The sequence below is a fragment of the Hyperoodon ampullatus genome, assembly GCF_949752795.1.
Source record: "Hyperoodon ampullatus genome assembly, chromosome: 6".
NCBI classification, from domain to species: Eukaryota; Metazoa; Chordata; class Mammalia; order Artiodactyla; family Ziphiidae; genus Hyperoodon; species Hyperoodon ampullatus.
Window position 1 is genome coordinate 73,768,020 of NC_136919.1, and position 25,771 is coordinate 73,793,790.

A 25,771-nucleotide genomic window follows, 5' to 3' on the forward strand; every position below is an offset into this window, starting at 1 on the left:
GCCTCTTCAATAAGTGGTGCTGGGAAAACTGGACAGGGACATGTAAAAGTATGAGATTAGATCACTCCCTAACACCATACACAAAAATAAGCTCAAAATGGATTAAAGACCTAAATGTAAGGCCAGAAACTATCAAACTCTTAGAGGAAAACATAGGCAGAACACTCTATGACATAAATCACAGCAAGATCCTTTTTGACCCACCTCCTAGAGAAATGGAAATAAAGACAAAAATAAACACATGGGACCTAATGAAACTTAAAAGCTTTTGCACAGCAAAGGAAACCATAAACAAGACCAAAAGACAACCCTCAGAATGGGAGAAAATATTTGCAAATGAAGCAACTGACAAAGGATTAATCTCCAAAATTTATAAGCAGCTCATGCAGCTCAATAACAAAAAAACAAACAACCCAATCCAAAAATGGGTAGAAGACCTAAATAGACATTTCTCCACAGAAGATATACAGACTGCCAACAAACACATGAAAGAATGCTCAACATCTTTAATCATTAGAGAAATGCAAATCAAAAGTACAATAAGATATCATCTCACACCAGTCAGAATGGCCATCATCAAAAAATCTAGAAACAATAAATGCTGGAGAGGGTGTGGAAAAAAGGGAACACTCTTGCACTGCTGGTGGGAATGTGAATTGGTACAGCCAGTATGGAGAACGGTATGGAGGTTCCTTAAAAAACTACAAATAGAACTACCATATGACCCAGCAATCCCACTACTAGGAATATACTCTGAGAAAACCATAATTCAAAAAGAGTCATGTACCAAAATGTGCACTGCAGTCCTATTTACAATAGCCCAGAGATGGAAACAAGCTAAGTGTTCATCATCGGATGAATGGATAAAGAAGATGTGGCACATACATACAATGGAATATTACTCAGCCATAAAAAGAAACGAAATTGAGCTATTTGTAATGAGGTGGATAGACCTAGAGTCTGTCATACAGAGTGAAGTAAGTCAGAAAGAGAAAGACAAATACCATATGCTAACACATATATATGGAATTTAAGAAGAAAAAAAATGTCATGAAGTACCTAGGGGTAAAACAGGAATAAAGACACAGACCTACTTGAGAATGGACTTGAGGATATGGGGAGGGGGAAGGGTAAGCTGTGACAAAGCGAAAGAGAGGCATGGACATATATACACTACCAAACGTAAGGTAGATAGCTAGTGGGAAGCAGCCGCATAGCACAGGGAGAACAGCTCGGTGCTTTGTGACCACCTGGAGGGGTGGGATAGGGAGGGTGGGAGGGAGACGCAAGAGGGAGGGGATATGGGGATATAGGTATATGTATAGCTGATTCGCTTTGTTACAGCAGAAACTAACACACCATTGTAAAGCAATTATACTGCAATAAAGATGTAAAAAAAAAATGTAAAGGTTCTTTTGCATCTGCTTTGTACCAGTGAAATGCAACCAGTTTTGATCTTTCAGCGAAGTCTACAGCTTGATGCACATCTGGAAGGTTGCTTAAGCAGGCTCTCTTCAACAATAACAAAGGCAGGACTATGTCATTTTAGTTGCTCTCCGCCCCCCTGCCGCGCCCCCAGGGAGCATATTTGTTTTGATCCCTAAGGAGACAGCTAGGGAATAGCTGTGAACTCTACCTGGAGGAGCAGGGCAGGTTTCCTGAAGGATGCTGGCCAGGATCAGAAATGAGCTGGAAGTGGGGGGGGTGGGGGCGGTGTGTGTGGTAGGCTGTAGACCACATGGCCTGTCCTGAGGAGGCAGCTGCTGCGAAGCCCTAGCCAAACGCTTCCATAGAGAGATGTGGGCCTGGTATTACTGCCCATGTTCAGTTTTCACGAGAAGCCAGAAATCAGGATTCTTTTTGCGTTGGCAACAGATTCGAAATTTTTTAAAAAAGACATGGCATGGGCCAAACAAAATATGTCTGCAGGCTAAAGCCAGGCAATTTGCAGGCTCTGAACTGAAGGAAAGGCCCAGGCTTCACAAATGAAATTTGGCCAGGGCACACAGGCCCCAGACATCTTGTGTTCAACAGAAAAGGAGGGAGAGGAATGAGGCATTTGTTTCCATGATTTTCTGTAACGTTACCATAAAAAGATCAAATTCCTCCTCTCGTCGAGCGATCATTTGGTTCAGAGTCTCATCGTCGGGTACTTCATCTTCTTCCTGGGGTTAAGACCAGAACAGAACAATTTAACAGGCTTCTGGAGAGAGGCTGGACAACTGGGCTGAGGTACTGATAAGTAAAGTGAATCAGTCCTCCAGACCAGTGGGACCCCATTTCTCAAGCCAGAAAGAAAACAGAAGGGTCACTGGGTATAGTACTTGCCATTATTATTTTGCAAGTGATTCAAACCATCTTCCCAGAGCAAAATCTGTTTAGGGAGGAAAGGTGGTACACTCTCTTAAGACATACTGGTTCTCTCGGGGCAGGGGTGTATCTTGATTCCCTTTTAGAACAAGTTACTTAATGTCTCCTCACCTCAATGACCTCATCTGTAAACTAGGCGTGACATTTTCCTTCACAGAGAAGATGTAGGATTTAAATAAGGAAATCCCCATGAGAAAGGGCCTAATATTAATTCTTTTAATTCTGTTAACCTTATCCCCAACATAAATGCTTATTTTCAAAGCTTTACAAAGGACATGACTATATGAAACTTAGTGACAAGGCACAGAGCAAGACCATAAAAATCATATATATATGTGTGTGTGTGTGTCAAATACATAGCCTTTAAAATATGTTTAATATGTATTTCAGTGGGCACTGTTACGCTAATGTTACAGCTGTGGTCATGACAACTCAAAGGGTAGCCATAACAAAACCGCCACAAAACTCTTCTTAATGAAAATAATTTAAGTGAGGTAGAGAAAGCAACTACCTAAGGCCTCACATTTTCATCTGACAGTATGTTAGACCAAGGCACCTTATGGCTCTGAAAATTCCTCAGAAACCAACAGTTCTCAAATTTTTTAGAAATGTTATGCTATGATTTTCACACTTTAAAAAAAAGATTCTAAAAGTTGGGCAGATACTACAGAACTTGCCGCCCAAAATTATTTTTATCATATGTTGAGTGAGCTTGTTAAAAATCAAATGGGGAGTTTCAATGTATCAGCAGAGGGACGAAAGGGAAACCCAGAACTTCAAACATCCAATTTCCCAAATCATACGTTCAAAACAAGGCAACCTGTTCTAGAAAGAGTACAAATGGCCTAGCAGCTTAAATGAGATGACTCTGTCTGTTCTCAAGATAATGTCTTGCACACCGTGTCAGAAATTAATGCAATTCAATAAAGTAAAAACTGATGACTCAAGATAATAATTACCTGTGAAAAACTTTCTATGCTAGTTCATCTCTAGATGGAAGGCAATTTGTCTAAACACATTATTACATTTCATCTGACAAAGAAATAGACTAGCTCGGGGTGGGCTGAGACTTCAAGGTACAAAGAATTCGGTTAATGTATCCACTGGTGAAAAGATGTCCTGCTTTTACCCACCCTAGTCCTAGGGCCACGTTATCCCCTCATCACCTATACAGTGTGGGGCTGGACTTCCCCCAAGCCCAAGATGAAAAGATGCTCTTGTAAACTGGCAAGAAGCCTGTCTACAGTGGCTTGGCCTTCACAGAGAACAAGTGGGCAATAAATCTTCCTGGATTCCTTGTGCCCGAGTGCTCCATGGTCTGTCAACCATGGTGATGGCTGCCGCTGATATTCAGGACCAGAGCCCTTGACTGCAGGCTATCAGTGACCCCGAACATTTTCACATCAGGACACATGCCATCCAGAAAATGATAACATTTGTCTGACACACGGATAGCCTGGAAGGGGTGTGGAACCCCAGCCAGGCAGCTCACAGCTAGAAGCAACCGGCGCTGGACTGCACTGCAGGCCCCACCTGGTGGCCCGCAAGGTTAGCAGACATTCAGTCCTGTCCAAAATGTCCATAAGACATTTGGTTCACGCCAAAAGGTTCTTGAAATTTGGTCCCATCCAAAACATCCATGAGTATATTTGGTCCCTGACAAGTGGTTTTGGACAGGATCAAATATCGAGGACCCTTTGGTCTGGACCAAATGTCTTATGGATGCTTTGGACAGGACCAAATGTCCTGCAAGGGCCCTAAGGCCTGGGAGGGATCAACATCTCCCTGAGGCTTAGGAAGGTTGGAAAGCTCCAGGCAACCCTACACTCCACCTAAACCAGGTTGGGGACTATCTTCACAAGGCCTACACAAAACAAAATAAACAAAAACATCGTGGAGACTCCTGGCTGAGTATCAGCTCTGCCCACCCTGCTTTGTGACAGTATATATCACTCACCCTAGTATTTTATTTTTAAAATTTCCATGTGTGTAAACCAACAAAAAAATCACCTGAAAATCTGATTCTAAATTTGTATCAAATATTTCAATTTTGAGAATCATATCTGTATCAAATATTCAACTTCCAGAATCAGACGTGGTAAATTATTTGAGATCAAAATTTAAAAAATATGCGTGAATGTATGTGCATATGCATTTTTCATCATTTTAGTGAAATCTAATAACTAATCAAACATATAAGGCTGACAAGTGAAGAGGTGTAACAGAAAAGTGCTTTTCAATTTGCAAAAAGATTCATTTCAGGATTACTTTAAATATCAAGAACTACTTCACATTTCCACTTATTTCAGAAAAAAAAACTACATGAGATTTTTGAAAGAATTTGGTTTCTAATTTATAGAAGATTTCAAAAACATCCTACTTGAGGCAAAATCAAACTACAGTTGACACTTGAACATCTGGGGTTAATCCATGTATATCTTACATGTAAATCGTAAATCGGCTGTCCAATTCCACAGTTCCTCTGCACCCATGGACTCAACCAACTCTGGACCCATGTAGTGCTGTAGTACTTATTATAGAAAAGCATCCACATGAAAGTGGACCCACACAGTTCAAACTGTGTTGTTTAAGGGTCAACTGTATATCTAATACATGCAATGAAAATAGTATTCCACATGACTAGATAAGATAAACCCATTCTTCCACTTATGAACATGGGCACACCAAACCAAATTTGTCCATCCCAAGCCAATTTTATGGTAAGGACTGGCACTGGTATTTTGTACAGTTTCTAGACTACATAAGAACTATGTCTTTTAATCTATTTCAAATCCATCTGGGGATGAAAATTTAGTATAGAATTACTAAGACTGGCAATCTAAAAAAATACAGCTACCCAAAGATCCCCTGAGAGAAACATAATCAATGCATTCTTCGAACAATGTTGGCAAGTAAAAAGAGATTTTGCTTTTTAGCCAATGATTTTCTCAGCCGTTGGTCAGCTCTTACAGGAGCATTTGGAGTGGAGGTTAAGGTCACTCTTTTCCAGTAAAAGTATGACTCAAAGAGCTAAAGACAGCTGTGAGGGCTTATCCTACAAACATACTGAAGTGCTGTGATCCCTGATAAAAAGGCAATAGAGACAAAGGGCTCTGAAGGATGGAGAAAGAAAAGGCAAGGAGTGACCCTTCCAGCTTTGGTTGTCTCATCTAGCAATTTTGTTCCTGCAAGTGGCCTCTCTGCGGTTCTGCATCTGCCCTACAGAGGGCAGCACTTACAGTACAATCAACCATGCAGGCTGCACCTCCCGGCAGAAACCAGGGAAGCATTGGATGGCCAAGCCTTCAGGTCCCTCTAGCAACTGCTTTTTAGACACTCGTTTGGATGTTTCACAGGCTTTTTGTGCTTGCGGTGTAACAAAGCAGCTAATTCATTCATTTTAATTCACGCCACCCCAAGAAATTCTTTAAAGAACAAAGAGGTTCTTCTCAATCTTTGCAAGACACAAGATCACTGATTTCACAGACTTCGCTTTCTGGGATACCTCATTTTCCTCTTCGTGCTCCAGTATGGCTTGCAGGAATGCCCTCCGCTCGTGGCTTGAAGACTTCTGATCAAACATGCCTGCCTGAATCACTTTCTGATCCACATTCAGCTTGTACTTTGCGGCTGCGAGGATCTTTTCCTCCACGCTGTTCACGGTGCAGAGTCTCAGCACGCGGACCTCGTTCTGCTGGCCGATGCGGTGAGCGCGGTCCTGTGCTTGCAGGTCCTGTTTGAGAAAACCACGTGTTTGAGGGCCACTGTGCCTGGATTAGCCTAGCAGACAGGTCACCCACCCAAGAGGGAACTATGGAAGCGTTATTTAACCCGCCTTTACTAATGCAAGAGTCTGCTTACATTTTCAAAATACACAAGCTACCTTCTTCGGAAAAATTCAAGGTCATTCCTAGTTGAGGGCAACTGGGTTCAAATTAGCCAAATGAAATACATCTCAGGTTTTGAAATCCAGGTCTCAAGATGTGTTTGTGTGTGTGTGTGTGTGTGTGTGTGTGTGTGTGTGTGTGTGTGTGTGTTTAATCTGCCCCTAGGTTCACCATCAGATTTGTCCCTAACTAAAAAAAAAATTAAATAAATAAAAATAAATTTGGTGTCAGAATTATGACTTGGATATTAGCTAAAACTAACCCTAAGGTGCAAGGTTAAAGGAAGGTGTTAAAGATGATTTTTAAGACATTGCTGAATTATACACACATACATTATACACATAAACACACACTGTTCATACAATGATTACCCATGTAGCAAATTTCCTGGGATCTAATTCCATCAAAGACTCAATCTTTCATTTGGGGAATGAAAAGGATTGCTAGCAGAGTAGTAAACTGGACAACTTTGGGGGGATAGAAATTTAGCACTATGTATCAAAAGTGTTGAAACTGGGTATGGCCCCTGACTCAGAAATTTCGCTTCTTGGGAAGGTATCCTATGGGAATAATCATGGATATGCACAAAGACTTACAGTAAGGATGCACCTCTCAGCATTATATATCATTTATAATGGTTTTTTAAAAAAGCAGAATTAAGTAAACATTCAACAATAACAGATTGGTTAAATAAATTACAGTTTTTTACTCTATGTATATACAACATAGTACATTAAAAATTATACTCTCATTTAGAAAACTTAATGATACATCATAAGGCTATAATAAGTGAAAACTACAAGTTATATATGAGTATGTACATTATGATCTTATGTGCATAAATTTATCTATACCAAGAAAAGGCAGGAAGCACAAATACCAAGAAGCTAATAATGTTTATATCTTCAGGTATTAAGATTATAGGTGTTATTAAATTTTCTTCAGTTTACTTTCATGTGGTTTGGCAATTTTTTTCTGCTTTGAATGTATATTACTCTTATAATAAAAAAATAAGGTTTTAATGAAATCTTTAAATAAAAACCGTCATAAAGCTATGAAGCAGAGTTACCTAATCTTAAGACTATGCCATAAAAACTTCTTGGTACATCACTTTTGTTCATTCTGGTCCAGGTGATGATCTCTCCAATGCTAATTAGCTGTTTCCATGTGTCCCCCATTAGACCCGTGTACATCTTTAGGGCAAAGGTCTGTCCCCTGCATCCTGCATCCCTGGCACCCTCTTTTGCACAGAGCTGATACCTTGCTACAGCTGTAAGCCCATCATCTTGACCAGATGAGTTTCTTGGTCACCTAGACAGCAAAAGGAGACAACAGGCCGAAGTCTGCCCAGGAGATCTGTCTTTGCTGCAGGGACCTTTACAATTAAATGACTAATTAGGCAAAAGGTTTTCCTCAGAAGATATTTGAAGAAGTGACTATCAATATGGGAGAGCTGAACCATGAATACAGCTGGGACTCACCCAAATTAGATTATTTTCCAAAGAGGAGAAAGTGAGGTGGATCATTAAAATCCAAAGGGGGGGGGGCGGGGGCCGCGTGGAAACCCTAAACTTCATTTTCTGTTCGAGCCCTGAGCTCAGTCATCTCTCTCCACACATCTTCCCCAGAATGGCTGAGCAGCAGCCACGCTGGCAAGTTCTGTGTCATCAACCTCCTGATTATTTCCTAGAAAAGGGGTCACACACTGCTTCCAGAATGGGCCCAGTGGTAAATAGTCCAGGCTATCTTGGCCAAGAGCAAACAATGAGCAACTGTTCTCACCAAGAGGCTGATAATCGTTTTTCTTTCTTTTTCAATTTACATTTTTATACTTTTAAATGTGAGAACCATTCTTTGCTTGTAAGTGGTCCAAACTCAGGTTGCGGGCCAGACTCAGCCCTGGGTGGCAGTTTGCTGACCCCTGTCCTAGAAGATGCTGATAACCCACAAAACACTAAGGTACAGGTGGCGGCAGAATATGCTAGGTGAGGAAGTAGAGGGCATGGACCATCTACCAACAGGGTAACAAGTTCTTGAACCCTTGGGTGCTTACAGCAATTAGTTTTTTGGGGGTTTTTTTTTTGGTGGTGGTGGCAGCAGTGGTGTTTTTTTGGTATGTTTAAGATGATCTATCTAGGGACTTCTCTGGTGGTCCAGTGGTAAAGAATCTGCCTTCCAATGCAGGGGACGCGGGTTCAATCCCTGGTTGGGGAAATAAGATCCCACGTGCCGCAGGGCAACTAAGCCTGCACACCACAACTACTGAGTTCGTGCGCCTCAACGAGAGAGCCTGCGTGCTGCAAACTACAGAGCCCGCGTGCTCTGGACCCCACGTGCCACAACTAGAGGGAGAAAACCCGCACGCCACAACTAGAGAGAAGCCCGTGGGCCACAACGAAAGATCTCGCATGCCTCAACAAAGGATCCCGCGGGCCGCAACTAAGACCCGACACGGCCAAAATAAGCAAACAAGCAAACCCAAAAAACAAAACAAAAAAACCTTAATGTAAGATGATCTATCTATTTGAAAAATAGCAAAAATGACAATTTCTAGGCTGAAGAAGTTTACGCAAGGTAAGACTGTGGGCCCCTAAGCCAAAAATGGGGGGGAGGTATTACGACAAAGAAAGAAGCATTGTCATCACTGAATGGATTATTCACCAATTCTGAGGTCTCAGTGGTCTGAAAGCCCATCATACTGATTTAGGTGTGATTATAGCTGAAGACAAGGACACAGCCTGAGAAAAGGGCCTCCAAAGTAACTGTGTGGTTGACCATTCTGTGATAACAACACAGCCCCAGCTTCATGGGTTAAAATGAATAAAATAAAGTGCCAACCCATGTTTCTCACAGCAGTTTGGGAATGAGCGTCCTGATAATCCTGAGGGGTTTTAGTGCTAATTCTACATTCACATGTTCTATCTTTGACTTTAGCAGCGACCTCCAGTTAGCAACTTTAAGGCTTGTATCTTCAATCTGTCAACCTATGTCAAATAAACCCTATTTCATCAATGTGTGTTAATTTTGATTCAACATAATAAAGAATAATTACAGAAAAAGAAATTTTCAATGCATGCTGAAGCCAAGATGGTAAAAAGAACTCTACAACTTTTACTTGGGGGCAACATTTATGCAGGAGTACAGGGTAGAAAGAGCCCAAAGCCAGGATTCAAACCCAAACCCAGACAGACATGGCTGTGAATCCTGGCTGTGTTTCTGGGCAAGTTAATACTGACGGGTTTCCTTATGTGTAAAATACTTTGAGGATTACCTGAAATGAGGTACGCAAAGTGCCTCATGGTATCTGGTAGAGTCGTCGCTTAATAAAAGTTAGTTCTCCTACCTTTTAAATGAAAAATCAGTGTTCATCTTTATCAGTCTAAGATCACTTATTTCCAAAAATGAAAAAAAATTTTGCCTAAACTAATGGCCATGTTTAAGTGACAGGCATGAAAAAATCTGGTCAGTCTAGTTGACCATATCAGGTGGAAGTGAATCCACCTATGGCAGATATGTATATACCTGCAGAAATATATGGCCCAGTGTGAGGAATTTATGCTAAATTAGACCAGAGGAAATGTAGGGTTCAGAGTTTTATTGCCTAAATTTTAGGTAACATGCAGTGAAAAGTGAACTGTTGGGTATGCATGTAATTAACTTTGATTCTAGAGTTCTGCTTTCACCTACTGGTCATGAAAGTGTATGTGTATGAGAGAAAGAGAGACAGACAGAGACAGGGAAGCAGAGAGAGACAGAGAGAGACGCATAGATGTCCCAGCATCCTTTCTCATGGTAAACTAGCATTTCCAGAAGCAGCGGTTTCCTTGGTCTCTTAGCATTAGCACTGTACCAATGAAGGTGAACAACTGAGACACCACAGAAATGTTTACCTCAGAAGATAAAATCTAGTGAACTCACCATTCACCTATACACAGGTTACTGTTTCTCAATGAAGATTTAGGCAGCAGCAAGGAGGGTCATCTAAACATCCAACCACACTGAGCATCCCGGGAGGAGGGGAATCACACATTCCTCCCCTAGATATCCAGCCTAGCTCAAGGCCTGTGGCATAACAACCCCTCAGTAAATGTTTGCTGAACAGATACTGAATCACCATGGCAAAAGGAAAACTGCAGGTCTCTCATAGGAATATGAATTCTACCTGGGCTGTGGAATGCAATGCGGGACATAAAAATATATAAGGTATGGGGCTTCCCTGGTGGCGCAGTGGTTGGGAGTCCGCCTGCTGATGCAGGGGACACGGGTTCGTGCCCCGGTCCGGGAGGATCCCATATGCCGCGGAGCGGCTGGGCCCGTGAGCCATGGCCGCTGAGCCTGTGCGTCCGGAGCCTGTGCTCTGCAACGGGAGAGGCCACAGCAGTGAGAGGCCCGCGTACCGCAAAAAAAAAAAAAAAAGAGGCTGGCATAGAGTGAGGATCTAATAAATGTTAGCTGTTTTTTGTTGTTTTTATCTTGGAACATTTTTGATTTATCCTTAACCAAATATGCTTTGCTCAGCGGCAAGCCCGAGAGATGGGGTAGGGGGGTGGGGGGATGGTTTAAAACTAGGCAGAAACTTGAGTCTTTGTCCCCCAAACTTGAACTCTTCAAAGGTACACCAAAGGCGTGTGTAAGAGATCTCAATATCTATGTTCCAAGGGAGATAAGAAAACAGCCATAATAATGCGCTGGGCTATTTTCCCTTTGAGGAAATGGTCCACTCGTTTAGAAATGTGCTCTGCCCCATAAATGTATATGAGGGAGGGAACTGCTAGTCTTTCAGTTCCCCTCCAGAAGGAAGGCCTGGGCACCCAAGTCAGAGACATGCACACCTGATGAGGATTCCAGTCGCTGTCAAAGATGACCACGGTATCAGCTGCCTGGAGATTTAAGCCCAGGCCTCCAGCTCTTGTGCTCAGCAAGAAAATGAAATACTGGGACCCAGGTTCGTTGAATTTCTTCAGCAAAGCAGCACGATCTTCAGACTTGGTGGTGCCTGAGGGGATAAGAAAAATAAATTTGACAATTAACTCCTGTCTGAAAATGTCACAGAGCTAGACAAAAAGGCCTACTTCCTTGAGAAATAGACTCAGACTCCTCTTAGTATTGGTGAGGAAATCCCCTAAGGTTTTTGCCCTTTTGAAAGGAACTTTGAACATCTTGCAATTAAAAAAAAAAAAAAAAGAGATAGTAAGAGACTTTTCTCTAATTAAGAAGGAATACTCTGTCTACTACTCATTGTTCCAAAATGTTGAAAAGAGTTTAAACATTCTGACTGGGCATCTCTGAAACTTACATATCCTATAACATTCTTATGTTAACCTAAAACTTGGTGGAAACATTTTCTGAATTTTTTTTTTTTTTTTTTTTTGTGGTATGCGGGCATCTCACTGTTGTGGCCTCTCCCGCTGCGGAGCACAGGCTCCGGACGCGCAGGCTCAGCGGCCACGGCTCACGGGCCCAGCCGCTCCGCGGCATGTGGGATCCTCCCGGACCAGGGCACGATCCCGTGTCCCCTGCATCGGCAGGCGGACCCTCAACCACCGCGCCACCAGGGAAGCCCCCTCTGAATTTATTTTTATGCTTGAGAACACCAAATAATTTAACACACACACACACACACACACACACACACACACACACGTGCCTAAAAGATTGATTATAATGGCTTGAAACTACTTTGCCAATAGGCTTTAGAGTGAGGACTTGTTCATGCCCAAGAGAACAGAAACAAAAGTAAATCTATTTCTACTATATTTTACCATTCAGATGGCTACTGAGCATGATCTGGCTGGTAAAAACATAAAATGTGAATGGAATATTTTTATCCTTGTTAGCAAGACTTGAAGCCAAAATAACTCAAAAAAAAAAAAAAAAAAGGAATCTCTCAGTTGGTTTCTCATGTTGACATTCTGCTCTGCTGAGTTATAAACTATAACCATACAAAGCAGCATGTAATACACCTGGCAATGGCTCACCCCATGGTGTCTGATGAGTCTCCAAAATAGTGAATAAGCAGAGAGTATGGAACCCCAGAGAATGGTACTCACTTTTAGGGTACCAAGTACCCAGACTTGCATCCCAAATCAGCCCCTCAATCACATACAATGTATTTGTAATGTATTTACCTGGCCATTTCAGGAACTGCATTGTGGAAAGGAAAAAAAACCTACCATATTCCATCTGAATATATTTCACCAGAAAAGTGTAGCTGCAGAGTTCTGAAAAAGGTCTTAGGCTGTTGGGACATGTATATGTATGTTACATGATAGTCCCTAACCACCTGCTGTACAAATATTATTTCTACATGGCGTTCTTTTTTTAACGATGAAAATATACTGGCAATTTATTTCAGAGGATTAAAACACCTAAGTGACTCCAGCTAATGGAATCGAGTTACTGTGGAGGTTCAAGTTCCCAAACATGGGGAGATCTGTTTTTCATATTAATAAAAATAGTAAGTACCCTCCTGAGGAGGGAAAAAGAACATTCCTGAATACAGCAAACGGGGATTAGAAACAAGGGGCTTTGGGAGTCCCCATTCAATGAAGCAATGTTCTTTAGAGCTCATTCTACTTTCCAAATCAGATTTCAAGTTTTGCAACCTGGTCAAATCCTGCAATGATGAATTGTAAGAATTTAGATTTGGGGGGAGGAACATGAAATGTGTTTTGTTAAATGAGGTTTCAAACACATGGTGCCCTTTTTTCTCTTATTTTCAGAATTGGCTTTCTGAGATCACGATGAACTATCTCTGTTCATGATGCTAATGGAAGACGCATCTGGTCTATCATGAAACCATTTTGCTACATCATGTGCCCAGGTGCAATGATTTTTTTAAAAAATTACTCACATAGATGACTGGTTCACATATTTACCCTCTGCCTTAAAGTGAAGGAAAAGCCAAAGAAACAAACAAAAAAAAGCAAACACTTCCAAAATGGGGAAAGAAGGAGTTCCCAGAGATAATGGTATAGTCGTCCCTTTGTACCTATGGATTGTGCATCATCCAGGGATTCAACCAACAGTGGATCAAAAGTATTCCAAATTAAAAAAATTTGAATCAAAAGTACTCCAAATTCCAAATTAAGAATTCCAGAAAGTTCCAAAAAAGCATAATTTGAATTTGCCAAGCACCAGCAACTATTTACATAGCCTTTACATTGTATTAGGTATCATAAGTAATCTAGAGATGATTTAAAGTATATGGGAAGGGGGCTTCCCTGGTGGCGCAGTGGTTGGGAGTCTGCCTGCCGATGCAGGGGACACGGGTCCGTGCCCCGGTCCGGGAAGATCCCACATGCCGCGGAGCGGCTGGGCCCATGAGCCATGGCCACTGGGCCTGCGCATCCAGAGCCTGTGCTCCGCAACGGGAGAGGCCGCAGCAGTGAGAGGCCTGCGTACCGCAAAAAAAAAAAACAAACAAAAAAACAAGTATATGGGAGGATGTGCATAGATTGATTATATGCAAATACTACACTGGTTTTTTTGCTTGTTTGTTTGTTTGTTTTTTTAATTTTTGGCCATACTGCATGGCATGTGGAATCTTAGTTCCCCGACCAGGGATCAAACCTGCGCCCCCTGCATTGGAAGGCAGAGCCTTAATTACGGGACCGCCGGAGAAGTTCCACTACACTGTTTTATATTAGGGGCTTGAGCATCTGCAGATTCTGGTATTTGTGGGGTTCCTGGAACCAAGTCCCCACCTTGGATACTGAGGGATGAGGGACCAACTGTATCTATTTTCTGATATCAGGGTACAGAAACTGAGCATCTATATACTATGAGGGTAGAAGTTCACTTTTGATCCACTGAACTGAAAAATAATCAGTTAACAATTACATGCATTAAGATATAAATAAAACTAATTAGTGCATATGCCTACTTGGGATGAAATAACCCTAAATGAAAAACAAAGCACTGAAAAACAAAAGGGATATCAAAATTATCTGGTCAAAAGAATTTTTAGGCCCTACGCCAGACACCTCAAGCAAACAGATGGACCATATTATCTGGTGTGTATTAAAATTGTATACGTAGCTTGGAACTTGACAAATTATAAAGCCAGGAAAAAAATAGGATTGCATCACTTTTCATGCAAAGCTATGGCATTTCTTATTACAAGTTTCAGCGTTTGCTGGGTTACCATTTCCATTAGTCAAAGGTTCTCCAAGCCAAGATCTCTGCTGTTCATCAGCAATCGTTGGGACACTGCTCAAGGAGAGTCAAACTACCGTGTCAGGGTTTAGCCCCAGACAAAGAAATGCTGTTTGTAGGTGGGTACAGGATTTAAAGTGTATCAAGTCCACGTTCTTATAGGCTTTAATGTAGAACATAACCAAGCATACAATTAATAATAAGGGCAACTGTGATGAAAACTGCAGATTTTGCCAGAAGGAACACACTGCCTGGCTTTCATGATTACTCACTTTAACTTAGTTTCAGCTGCTTTTGGAAAATGTTGTCTTCTGGGATGTAACTTCATCACTTGCTCTCACTCAAAAATCATTTCCAGTGAAAACAAAGACTATAATGGAATCGTAGTTAAATCTATTCATGCAACCATAATCTCTGCAGAAAAAAAATCTACTTAACTGTCATCAAATTTTTTTTCCCCTGAGGTCAAAAATCTGGGACATCAAATTCAGCAATGAAAATCTGAAGTCATTTTAACAACTGGGTTAAGGGGGTGTAGTTAGAGGGTGGTACAGCTGGCAGTGTGTGTACCAATTTATCCATGTGTATGTCGACTGTTTGCCATCAATTCTCTCCAACCTCAGAACAAATGGCTGCTGTTTCTTCCAGGTAGAAGCCCATGCAGCCTTCTCAATGACATCTGTAACACTTAATGGAACTTGCTTACTTGCCTCCTCCAACCTAACGGTAAGGCCTTTGATGGTAGGATCAGTGAGTAGCACATTCTCTTGAAATGGCCTGGTCATTTTCTTTTTTTTTTTTTTTTTTTTTTTTTTTTTTTTTTTTTTTTTTTTTTTGTGGTATGCGGGCCTCTCACTGTTGTGGCCTCTCCCGTTGCGGAGCACAGGCTCCGGATGCGCAGGCTCAGCAGCCATGGCTCACGGGCCCAGCCGCTCCGCGGCACATGGGATCCTCCCAGACCGGGGCACGAACCCGTATCCCCTGCATCGGCAGGCGGACTCTCAACCACTGCGCCACCAGGGAGGCCCTGGCCTGGTCATTTTCAATCAACCAACTTACAGTTTTTGAATTCAGTTCAAAATCAGTCTTCAAATGTCTCTAGGAAAGCAACATTTTCAGAGATGGAATAAATCTTGCTGGATTTGCTAAAACTGATTCTAAACGAATTTTGAATCAGAGACATCTAAGTTAGAACTTGATTTCACCATTTGCTTCATGTGTAACCTATGGCAAGTTAACTCATCTCTCTAAACCTCTGTTTTCGCATCGGTTAAATGGGATCATATTCGTACCTGGTAAGAAGGGGATAACAGAAGCTTGTTTGTTGAGAAAATTAAATTAATAATGCATATGAAGTGCTTAGCCTGGCATCCCACATGTAGTAGGTCTTCCATAAACATTAGCTTTTATGACTATTATGATTAATAACAATAAGGACAGCAACCAACAGAATATTAAAGATACTCTCTCGGGACTTCCCTGGTGGCACAGTGGTTAAGAATCCGCCTGCCAATGCAGGGGACACGGGGTCGAGCCCTGCTCCGGGAAGATCCCACATGCCTCGGAGCAACTAAGCCCGTGTGCCACAACTACTGAGCCTGTGCTCTAGAGCCCACGAACCACAACTACTGAAGCCCAGGCGCCTAGAGTCCGAGCTCGGCAACAAGAGAAGCCACCGCAATGAGAAGCCCGTGCGCCGCAACGAAGAGTAGTCCCCGCTCACCGCAACTACAGGAAGCCCGCGCACAGCAACGGAGACTCAACGCAGCCAAAACATTTTTAAAAATTAAATAAAAATAGACACTCTCTCAAGCTGGCAAGAACACATTAGAGGGATTTGTTTCAAGGAAATCACTTCTTGCCAGTTTCCCAGACTCGAACATTCCAAGGTCACAGTCCCAAGAGAGCTGAGATTCCAAACGAAATGCCACGGAGTAGTAAACAACAGTTCTACAGGACACCTGTGGGGGGCTGTACATCCAGGGAAATAGAGCTGGCTGCTGCCCCCCTCACTCAAGCAGTGAAGGAGGGCTTGCCTTTCAAAGGAAGAATGCTGACGGAAGGCTGAACTTACCCCTCACAGAGAGGGAGGAACCAATGCATCAGGTCAGAAGATGAGACACAAGGCAGATTTGCCAAAAGACAGACTGTGGTTGATGTAACTGTGTCATGAATTTAGAATTAACATTGACTTAACCATTCCTCTGTTTTCAGTGACTTTAAGGAGGAGAGGCAAAAAGACTTAAAAAAAATCAAGTCTGTCAGAGGTATAATTAATTTAAAAGTTAAAAAGGCCCTAAGAGGTACACCATATAGAGAAATCACTTAAAAACTTAAGTAAGAGGGCTTCCCTGGTGGCGCAGTGGTTGAGAGTCCACCTGCCAAGGCAGGGGACGCGGGTTCGTGCCCAGGTCCGGGAAGATCCCACATGCCACGGAGTGGCTAGGCCCGTAAGCCATGGCCGCTGAGCCTGCGTGTCCAGAGCCTGTGCTCCGCAACGGGAGAGGCCACAGCAGTGAGACCCCCGTGTGCCGCAAAAAAACAAAAAAACCAAAAAAAAACCAAAAAAAAAAAACCTCAAGTAAGAGAACATATGGCAGGTCCAAGGTTGGTAAATATCCAGTTATATCTAATTCATGACAAAAGGGGGAGAAAATGTTGGACTGAAAATAAAACAACACCTTTTAATGGAACATAAACTTTAAATTTCCCATTTGACGATAACTTGAATATTGCATTGGATAAAAGTTGGTATTAGTAACACCATGCAGGAATTCAACACCAGCCTGGCTGTAAATCAGCTCCTATCCCTACTTACTACTCTTTGAAAATGTTACTCCCTGCCATAGTATGAAAATTTTGATATCTTTAATCTCTGAAATGCTAGAGCTGCCACCCAAATCATATAGCAATTTAGGAAGTATCACTAAATTCGTACTTTCTTCCATTCATATTTTCTGACTAATTTTTTAAGGACGTGGTATTTAAATTTCACTCTTAAAATCAGGCCAATATTCTACATAGTTTGTAAAATCCAGGAAACAGTGAAGCCCTATCTCTTAACGTAGCATGTAGATATGTTCTATTTAGAAAAAGAGAGAAGCTTTAACGATAGATATAATCTTAAATGAACTACAACAGTGTCACTGAAGAAAGGAGTCATAGCCTTTATCCCCTTAAAATATGCCTTCACAGAGAAAGCTAAAGGCTTATCAAAATATTCTGTATGGTGCACAGGTAACAGACAAGGAGAGTGTTTAAATTTTAGTTTAGTTTGGTTTATTTTAATTGTGGTACTTATAAGTGATTCTAAGTCCATTTGCATTGGTTTGGATGTGGGATAAACAGCAGCACAAATAATTTCAGCTTATTTTAAGCTGGAGGATATAAAGACTGCTGTCTAGAGAAGCTGCACCCCACCCTGCTAGTTAATTCTTCAAGAATTTTACCCCTCCTTTTGGCTGAGATGGGAATTAGATCTGAGTGCTCATTATCCCTGCACTCTGGGTTGTGTGGCTTCAGAGCCTCATTCCTTACACACTTACCATCAAGGCGCAGGTAAAGGAAGTTCCGAAAAGCAAAGTAATCCTCCATGATGGTCATGAGAGACGTCATCTGGCAGAAAAGCAGCACGCGGTGATTAGTCGCTCTCAATTTTGGCAGAATACGATCAAGTAGCTCAAACTTTCCTGAGGCCCGATACAGCTCAGCCCTGAACCCAAAAATGCAAAACAAGAAGACAGTATTACTGCTGTCTTCTTGAAGGATCCAGTAGAGCTTTGCTTTTCATATAGTGCCTTGTGCATAGTAAACATTTAATAAATAACTACAGAATGAATGAATGGATGAATGAATGAGGGAATGAGTATCCACTCCAAAGCAACTGAGACTACTGCATGGAAAAAATAAAATATATTTCTAGAAAACCCATAAAAAGTATATTATATACTCTAGGTATGATGACAGTTTCTAGAAAGAAAAGGAAACCTAATACTTTGACTCTCTCAATTCTCTCTCCCTCTGTCTTTCCTACACATGCATATATGTATATGTTGTCATTTCCTTAAATCCCTACTTATTAAGTACATAAAATTACTAATTTAGGGCACTTAAGATTCACTGAAATACTTAGTGAGCACCTACTATGTGCCAAGCATACTGCTGGGCATGTGTATAAGCAAAATAGGATCCCTGCCTTCCAAATGGGTAATTAACAACTTCTGATAAGTCCTAAAAAGAAAAATAGCAAGTTGCTATGAGCACTCATAGCAACAGGTGATATCTTCTTTACATTAGAGCAGTGCTTGGACAAACATCAGCCCCTGGACTGCTGTCTGTTTTTGTAAATAAAGTTTTATTGGAACACAGCCAGGCTCACTCATTTCTGTTTGCCTATGGAGTGCTTTCAAGCTACCATGGCAAAGCTGAGCAAGTGCAACAGAGACATTTTGGCCAGCAAAGGTGCAAACATTTGAGATTTGGCCCTTTGCAGAAAAGAATTTGGCAGCCACTGGTTTAGAGCATCAAAGGTGACCCGCTAAAGAGCTAACAGTTTAGCTAAAACCTGAAATAAAGAGCAAAAGGCAGCCAGGTGAAAAAGGTGGGCTTAGGAGTGGAGAGGAGGAGATTCCCGGAAGCGGAAAGAGTATGTGCAAAGGCCCTGAGGAGTAAAAGAGCCTGGTGAGTCTAAAGAATTGACAAAATGGTGTGTGTGGCTTAAGCTTAAGTCGGGGGGCAGAGGGGGATGCTGGGAGATGAGAGCAGAGATGAAGAGGGTGGGAGGCGGGACAGATTCTGTAGGGCTCTATTAGTTTTAGTTTTAAGTGCAACAGAAAGCCAATGATGGGTTTTAAACAGGGGGGTGACGAGATAAGACATCTTTTTAAAAGATCACCATGTACACTGTGAAGAATGGATTGGGGAGGGGACACAATCCTGGCTTACATAGAAATTCACATTAAAAATACGATGATAGAGTGCTGTCAGATAGAGAAGAATGTTAGTGAGTTAAAGTAGAGTTTTTCTCCTCCACAAGAAACCACTCTCCTCTTTATCAACAGGGATGTGTCATATTATTAAAACTTAGTTGTAGGGGTGATGTTGGTGGGAAAACTCCCCAGTGCATGTGCAGTCTAGTCTATAATACTGAAACGTATCATTGGTAGTTGATTTTATGACACGTAGAACAGACATTTTCAAGTGTAAGTCTTCCCAACATCCATCCCCTACTCTGAGACTGTCCTCCAAACACCCCCTGAGGCCATGTTTTCAATATGCAACCCTGGCCAACCTGATGGCACCAGGAGTGAACAAAGGACCAAGAGAAAAGGAGAAAAGGAGAAAAGGAGAAAAGGAGAAAAGGAAAGATAAAGGAGAGCCTGGTGGCATTGGTTTGGATGGCTTCCAATTCCTGGATCTTAGTCCAGCAACACAGACTGCACTTGGGATCCAAGAATTGACCCCTTTATCCTAATAATAAAAATTTCCCTGGTACCACACAAGCAAAACAGAGACTTTCTATTAATGCAACATTCTGTTTTGTTGTGTTGCAGGCATGCATCTCTTCAATGTCCACTGCGAATGAAAAATTATTTCTTATACAGACCATAGGCTAACAAATTACTGTCAAGGTGTATATACGCATAGCAGATGAGACATTTTCCTCTCATACACGTTCATGTTAAATATCGACTTGAGACTTCATATGGTAAATTTGCTTTGAGCTCAAGCTACACTATTGGTTATAAGAACCCTTTGAAGCTCTGACAACGTTTTAAGAACACTAGGGCACTGTTAAGTCTATTAAAGGAGATCTATGTCCTTTGAATAGCCACTTGCTCAAGGCATGTAGTAATTCATGCCAGTAAAGTAAAAGGGAATGCTGATATCATTTTGGTTAACAACTTCTGTACCCTCTGCTGAGGAGAGAGGAGGGCTGAGGAGGCTGGCAGTATGTATTTGTGTGATAGGAAACACTTCAGAGAGAAAAGTTAGGGAGGACCAACAAACTATGTTTTGGAAGAAAAAAAAATTAAGATTTACCCATTGATGACCCCATTTGAATAGCCCAGGTGTTCAGCAAAGGATTCCTTTAAAAGAGAGAGAAGAAAATGATTCTAAAAAACGGATCTGTAATTATTAACTTAATGATTATCCTATTAGTGAGGTCATCCTATCTATTTCTAGAGCAGTTAAATAAAATAATGAATAAGTAAGAAAACACTCATTATACAATGAACCAGAAACCCAAAGTCTTGGAATTCAGACTATAGTTCTGCCAGAAATATATCCCGTAAGTCTGCAAGTCTCTAGACTCTCATACTGAGATGACAGGGCTAGTTCACTCATCAAACAGTGATTAAGTGTTGACTGGCCCAGGGCTGTGGTAGGCAGGTACTGGGAATCTGGAAAAAAATGAAGTAGCTACCCCAAGGAGCTTAGAGTCTAGACTAGAGGAAGAGCTTCCTACAAGCAAATCAAGATTAATATATACACATAAATACACTGTTGGAAATATTTAACAGTAAAAGTAATGATTATTTATGTACTACATACTGTAAACCTTAGTTTGGTGGAATCCTAACATCCCTTCCATACTGTGTTTTTCTGTATTATAAATAAGGCTCTAAACGTATACCACCCCTCAGGTGACCGGCTTCCACTTTTAAAACACAGAACTTAATTACAGAATTCCCTCCTCACTGACTCCGTGGAAGAAATAAGTTGCTGCTCTCCATGTGATTTTTGCATTCCTTCTTTGTGGGAAGGGAGACCATCTGTGGGGAGGAGAGCACGTCACACCTTCACATCAACCACCAGCTGTCTCCCTTCTCTGCTCCCCTTCCTTCCCAGCTCACTGAAGCTTTCCTCCAAGGGGACCAGATCTTCCCTTTGGGCTTTGCTCCCATACATAATCATTTATGGTAGGCCCAGCCCCTCTGGATGCTGCCCTGCCGGCAAAGTTAACGCCAATGGACCTCAGCTAAAAACCCTACCCTGACTCCAAGCCTACCCTTTTGTCTCTACAGGTGCCACTCCTGACTAGAGATTTAAGCCTCATCCGTCTCTCAGATGGTATGTGTTGATAGATGGTGATAAAGTCAGGTAACAGCAGCATTTTACAAACACTGCTTTCATTTCTCTGGTTTGAAGATCCCCAGGGAGGCAGTGAGCCCAATCCAGAGACCAGGTTTCTAGTATGAAGTAGTATGAGCAAAGGGTGTGTAAGCAAACAAAATGAAGACAAAAGCAAAATGCACACACCATCTCTGGTTCACAACTGTGATACCTTTGTAAATAACTGTGGGTCTCATTTCCAGGAATGGGCTCCTGAAAGTTGTTTTTTTTTTTTTTTTTGCAGTACGCGGGCCTCTCACCGTTGTGGCCTCTCCCGTTGCGGAGCACAGGCTCCAGATGCGCAGGCTCAGCGGCCATGGCCCACGGGCCCAGCCGCTCCGCGGCACGTGGGATCTTCCCGGACTGGGGCACGAACCCGCGTCCCCTGCGTCGGCAGGCGGACTCTCAACCACTGCGCCACCAGGGAAGCCCACTGAAAGTTTTTTACATTAAAAAAATTGCAAATCAAAGTCTGTCTTTCTACTGACTGCTACTTAACATGTCAATGTGCAGGCAAAGGAGGACATGTTACTTAGACTTAGCTTCTTTGAGTGCCCCCCGCTCCCCTCCCCAGGTGCTCCAGACAGAAGCTTGACATCCTCTCCCTTCCTGACATGGCCCAGTGTGTCTCAAAGGTTCATTTTGGTACGATAACCAAAATGAAGTTCAGATTGACATCTAATTTTCATAATTTCTAAGTCCTCAAACTCCTCTATACTTTTACACAGTAAATATCTTAAAATTATTTTTAGGAAAAATAAGATGGTGACTAACTCATGGATACCTTACAGCCCATTTATCACATTAGTGGTTTACCAGACACTTCATATGCTATTTTTTTTAAAGTTTATCCTCCTGCCAGTCCTATAATCTGTTACCATCTGATGACAAGTCAAGTAGCTATGAGTGACTTACACCAAGTCACAGTTAAAAGTGACCTGGGGTACAGACTTATTACCACACAGTGGATTCTCCTACTATGCGTCTAAATAGGCTTGTTGATGGGGCCTTCCCCCTCCCTCCCTCCCTCCCTTTCTTCTTTCTTTCTTTTCTTCCTTCCTTCCTTCCTTTTACTGTTGTTGCTGTTGTCATTTTACTTATATCGAGGGCTTTTTACTCTATAAAGGAAGGGTTGCCTGTCCCTAAGGCAACAACAGTGTCAGGAGTTTTTCTAACTTCCCACCACAGGTGGGATAGGACTCCAGGACAGGGACAGAGGTGCAATATATACTGCCGCCTAACAAGCGCGATTACCAAAAACAAGGAAGAAAAAAATAATCTTCAAAGTCAAGAATATTTCAGTCTCATTTCCAGGAATATGCTCCTGAAAGTTAAATTCCTAGAACCTTCTATTTATTTATTTGTTAATAAGCTGGTGCCGACACGGAGCCTGCAGTGACTTGCCCCATGCCTCCTGCTCATCTGTAGTGGAAAGTAAGCAGTGCCCTGGCAAATAATTGCCGCCAGGACCATATTCATCTGCGGCCACATTGAAAAGTGGAGGCTACAATTGTGGCTCCTTTTCCTTCCTGCTCAAGTCAATGGCTCCTACTGGGGTGAAATTGTCAATTTAGGAAACTCATTCACATGTAGCGAACAGGGCAGAATATGTCCTCTCCCCTAAAAATAGCTTCCTAGAGACCAGAGCCTCAGGATAAAAGCCTGTATCTACACTGTCATGCAAGAGGCCAGAAAGGAAAAAATACAAATCTAAGTAACAGACTAAAAAGTCAGTGACTTTTACAGAGAACATCTTTCTGTTCAATGAGTATAAATACATTATTTTAATATTTTTTCACAGAATCCTTCTGAGGAAGCTGGAGGTATTTATCATTATCTTCCATTTCGGAGCTCCCATTAGAACAAGGCAATTCACAGCACCTACCCAAACCCACGTAATGAGCCATAGCTTACAGCATTTTCTCACTACTTGAAACTCCTGGTTATAAAATTCCAGATGCTCACGGGTCTGGTGCCAATGAGAATCCATAACCAGAAAATTCATGTTTGTTAATTCTGCTCTTCAAGCTATCAGACCGTGTTGTTTCAATTTCCAGGCGTTTTAACCCTCTTTTATTTTTTATTAAAAAAATTGTCTGTGTAGTATTAGTAGGAATAGCATAGGAAGGATCAGGGTCACGACAGAGAACGTAGACTTACCTCAATGTGCTGAAACATATATGGGTGATTGCAGATTTTTCTCAACTGCATGATAGTGTTCATAAGTGTCTTAGCGCCTCCTTTCCCCTAAGAAAAGAGTAGAGAAGAGTGAAAATAGAAGTTATTAATTGATCAGGTATTTCCCATTAAAAAAAAAATAGGCTTGGGCTTCCCTGGTGGCACAGTGGTTGAGAGTCCGCCTGCCGATGCAGGGGACACGGGTTCGTGCCCTGGTCTGGGAAGATCCCACATGCCGCGGAGCGGCTGGGCCCGTGAGCCATGGCCGCTGAGCCTGTGCGTCCGGAGCCTGTGCTCCGCAACGGGAGAGGCCATGGCAGTGAGAGGCCCGCGTACCACAAAAAAAAAAAAAAAAAATAGGCTTCTATAGAAACAGCAAAGGGCCATAGGTCTTCTCGGTAACCTACACCGCTTGTGGTCCAAAGTTCCTGTTACTATTACATAGTTGTTTCTGAATTAGATATAACATCTTCCTTGTGACTAACTTATCCTAGAGGAGGGAATTATGCCCCGTGGATGGCTTTGAGAAATAACTGTCTATTCACTAGGATTCACAGCTGTCTATTCCTTAGAAGCATGGAACAGATGCCCAGGAAATGAAACTGGATTGTGAAACCTTCTATAATGCCACCACACCCTTAGGCAGATATATTCCGTGCAGAACTGACATGAGCATAGCTAACTATTTTGGTGATATGAACACCAAGATGGTGTTCGTTTCTGACTGCTCCTATGCAGTTTGCAGGTAAGAGGCTAAGAGATTTTCTTTGGCAGCAACAATAGCTCCAAAAAAAGCCCAGTAATTTGCTTCGACAAATCAGCATTAGCAGGGATGTTTCCTAGGAGTATCCAGTGTCACAGCCCCAAGACGATACATGACAGCACCTTGAGTTGTAACATCTTCCCCAACGTACCTTCTTATCTTTCTCCGAACCGTCTGTGAGGAGGATCCCTTTGGCTTGCATATGGCGATACAGAATCTTCTGCAGAGCTGACATGTCACACTTGATCACATATTCAACCTGGGGAAAAAAGAACAGTAAGTAGAGCAGGAGAGAGAAGGTGCCTGTTCTAAGAAGATTGTTGAGACATGGCTGTTGGTGGCACTCCTGGAACCACAAAGGTATCTCTCTTCCCCCACTCTTGGATTCATGGAGGAGGTGGGGTGGTGTGGTGGTAGTGATGGAGAGGACCACAGTCGTCACTACTAAAGGTACCATTATACTGTAGGGACCTTCAAAAGGCTGTATGTCATTGACCATTGACACTAGGGTCATGTTTTTGGAAATTTCTTGACTTGTTCCATATTTGAGAGAGAGAGAGAGAGAGACAGAGAGGCTGGCAAACTGTTCAAATTCAAAGATGTTCCACACAGAGTATTTTCTTTTCTTTTTTTTAATAGTATTTCCTCTGCTTCCCACCTATACCTCCTTTCCTATGAACAGAACAGTTTTAGGAAAAACAGTGCTTGGCCAATAACCTCTCATTTTGTTTGGAAAACATTTTTAAATGGTCCTAGGTGGCTACCCCCAATACTGATCTGAAAAGGAGATTCATAAGAGCCCTAGGTTGACTATATGTAATTACCCTCTGCTTTGAAGGATGAAAGGATACTACCCTAGTGAGGATAACAAGCAAAGGAGAGAAATTAATCCACAATTGGATGCAACTTTAGGACCATATTCTTTAGAGGCAAGGCCGCATGCGCTTCCATTTTGAAATAACAGAAAAATCCAATTTAAAACAGTGAAAGGGAATTCATGTGCTGGTGGTTTCATACACACCTGCAATACTTCTCGCACACTCCTAATGCACACAATCTGCCTTGGTTATTTCCTATTATTGTTTTTCTTTATTAGAAAAAATCCCCAGAATACAAATGTGAAATTTTCATAATAAACATCAGATTAATGCCTAGAAATCTGCAGAATGTGATTAAAAGCAAATCAGCAAGCTGTCTAATGTTTAACAAACTGATTAAAAATGATCAGGTTATTTTCAGCTCTGAGGGCCAGGGCTAAGAGGTCACAGATGAAGAGAAGGTGAATATTCATTCGATTGTT

General features: G+C 41.9%; 1 protein-coding gene across 3 annotated transcripts in view; it reads right to left on the minus strand.

The window, feature by feature from the left end:
• Nucleotides 1-25,771, minus strand: part of SMARCA2 (SWI/SNF related BAF chromatin remodeling complex subunit ATPase 2) — a gene marked incomplete at its 5' end in the record, with an annotated part of 169,956 nt that overhangs the window by 76,557 nt on the left and 67,628 nt on the right. For all 3 annotated transcript variants that reach the window (XM_079706373.1, XM_079706372.1, XM_079706371.1), the window contains 7 exons: nt 2,088-2,165; nt 5,876-6,103; nt 11,090-11,253; nt 17,960-18,126; nt 20,457-20,503; nt 23,691-23,777; nt 24,623-24,730. In XM_079706373.1, the coding sequence (XP_079562499.1) occupies nt 2,088-2,165; nt 5,876-6,103; nt 11,090-11,253; nt 17,960-18,126; nt 20,457-20,503; nt 23,691-23,777; nt 24,623-24,730 (879 nt within the window). The remainder of the gene's footprint in view (nt 1-2,087; nt 2,166-5,875; nt 6,104-11,089; nt 11,254-17,959; nt 18,127-20,456; nt 20,504-23,690; nt 23,778-24,622; nt 24,731-25,771) is intronic.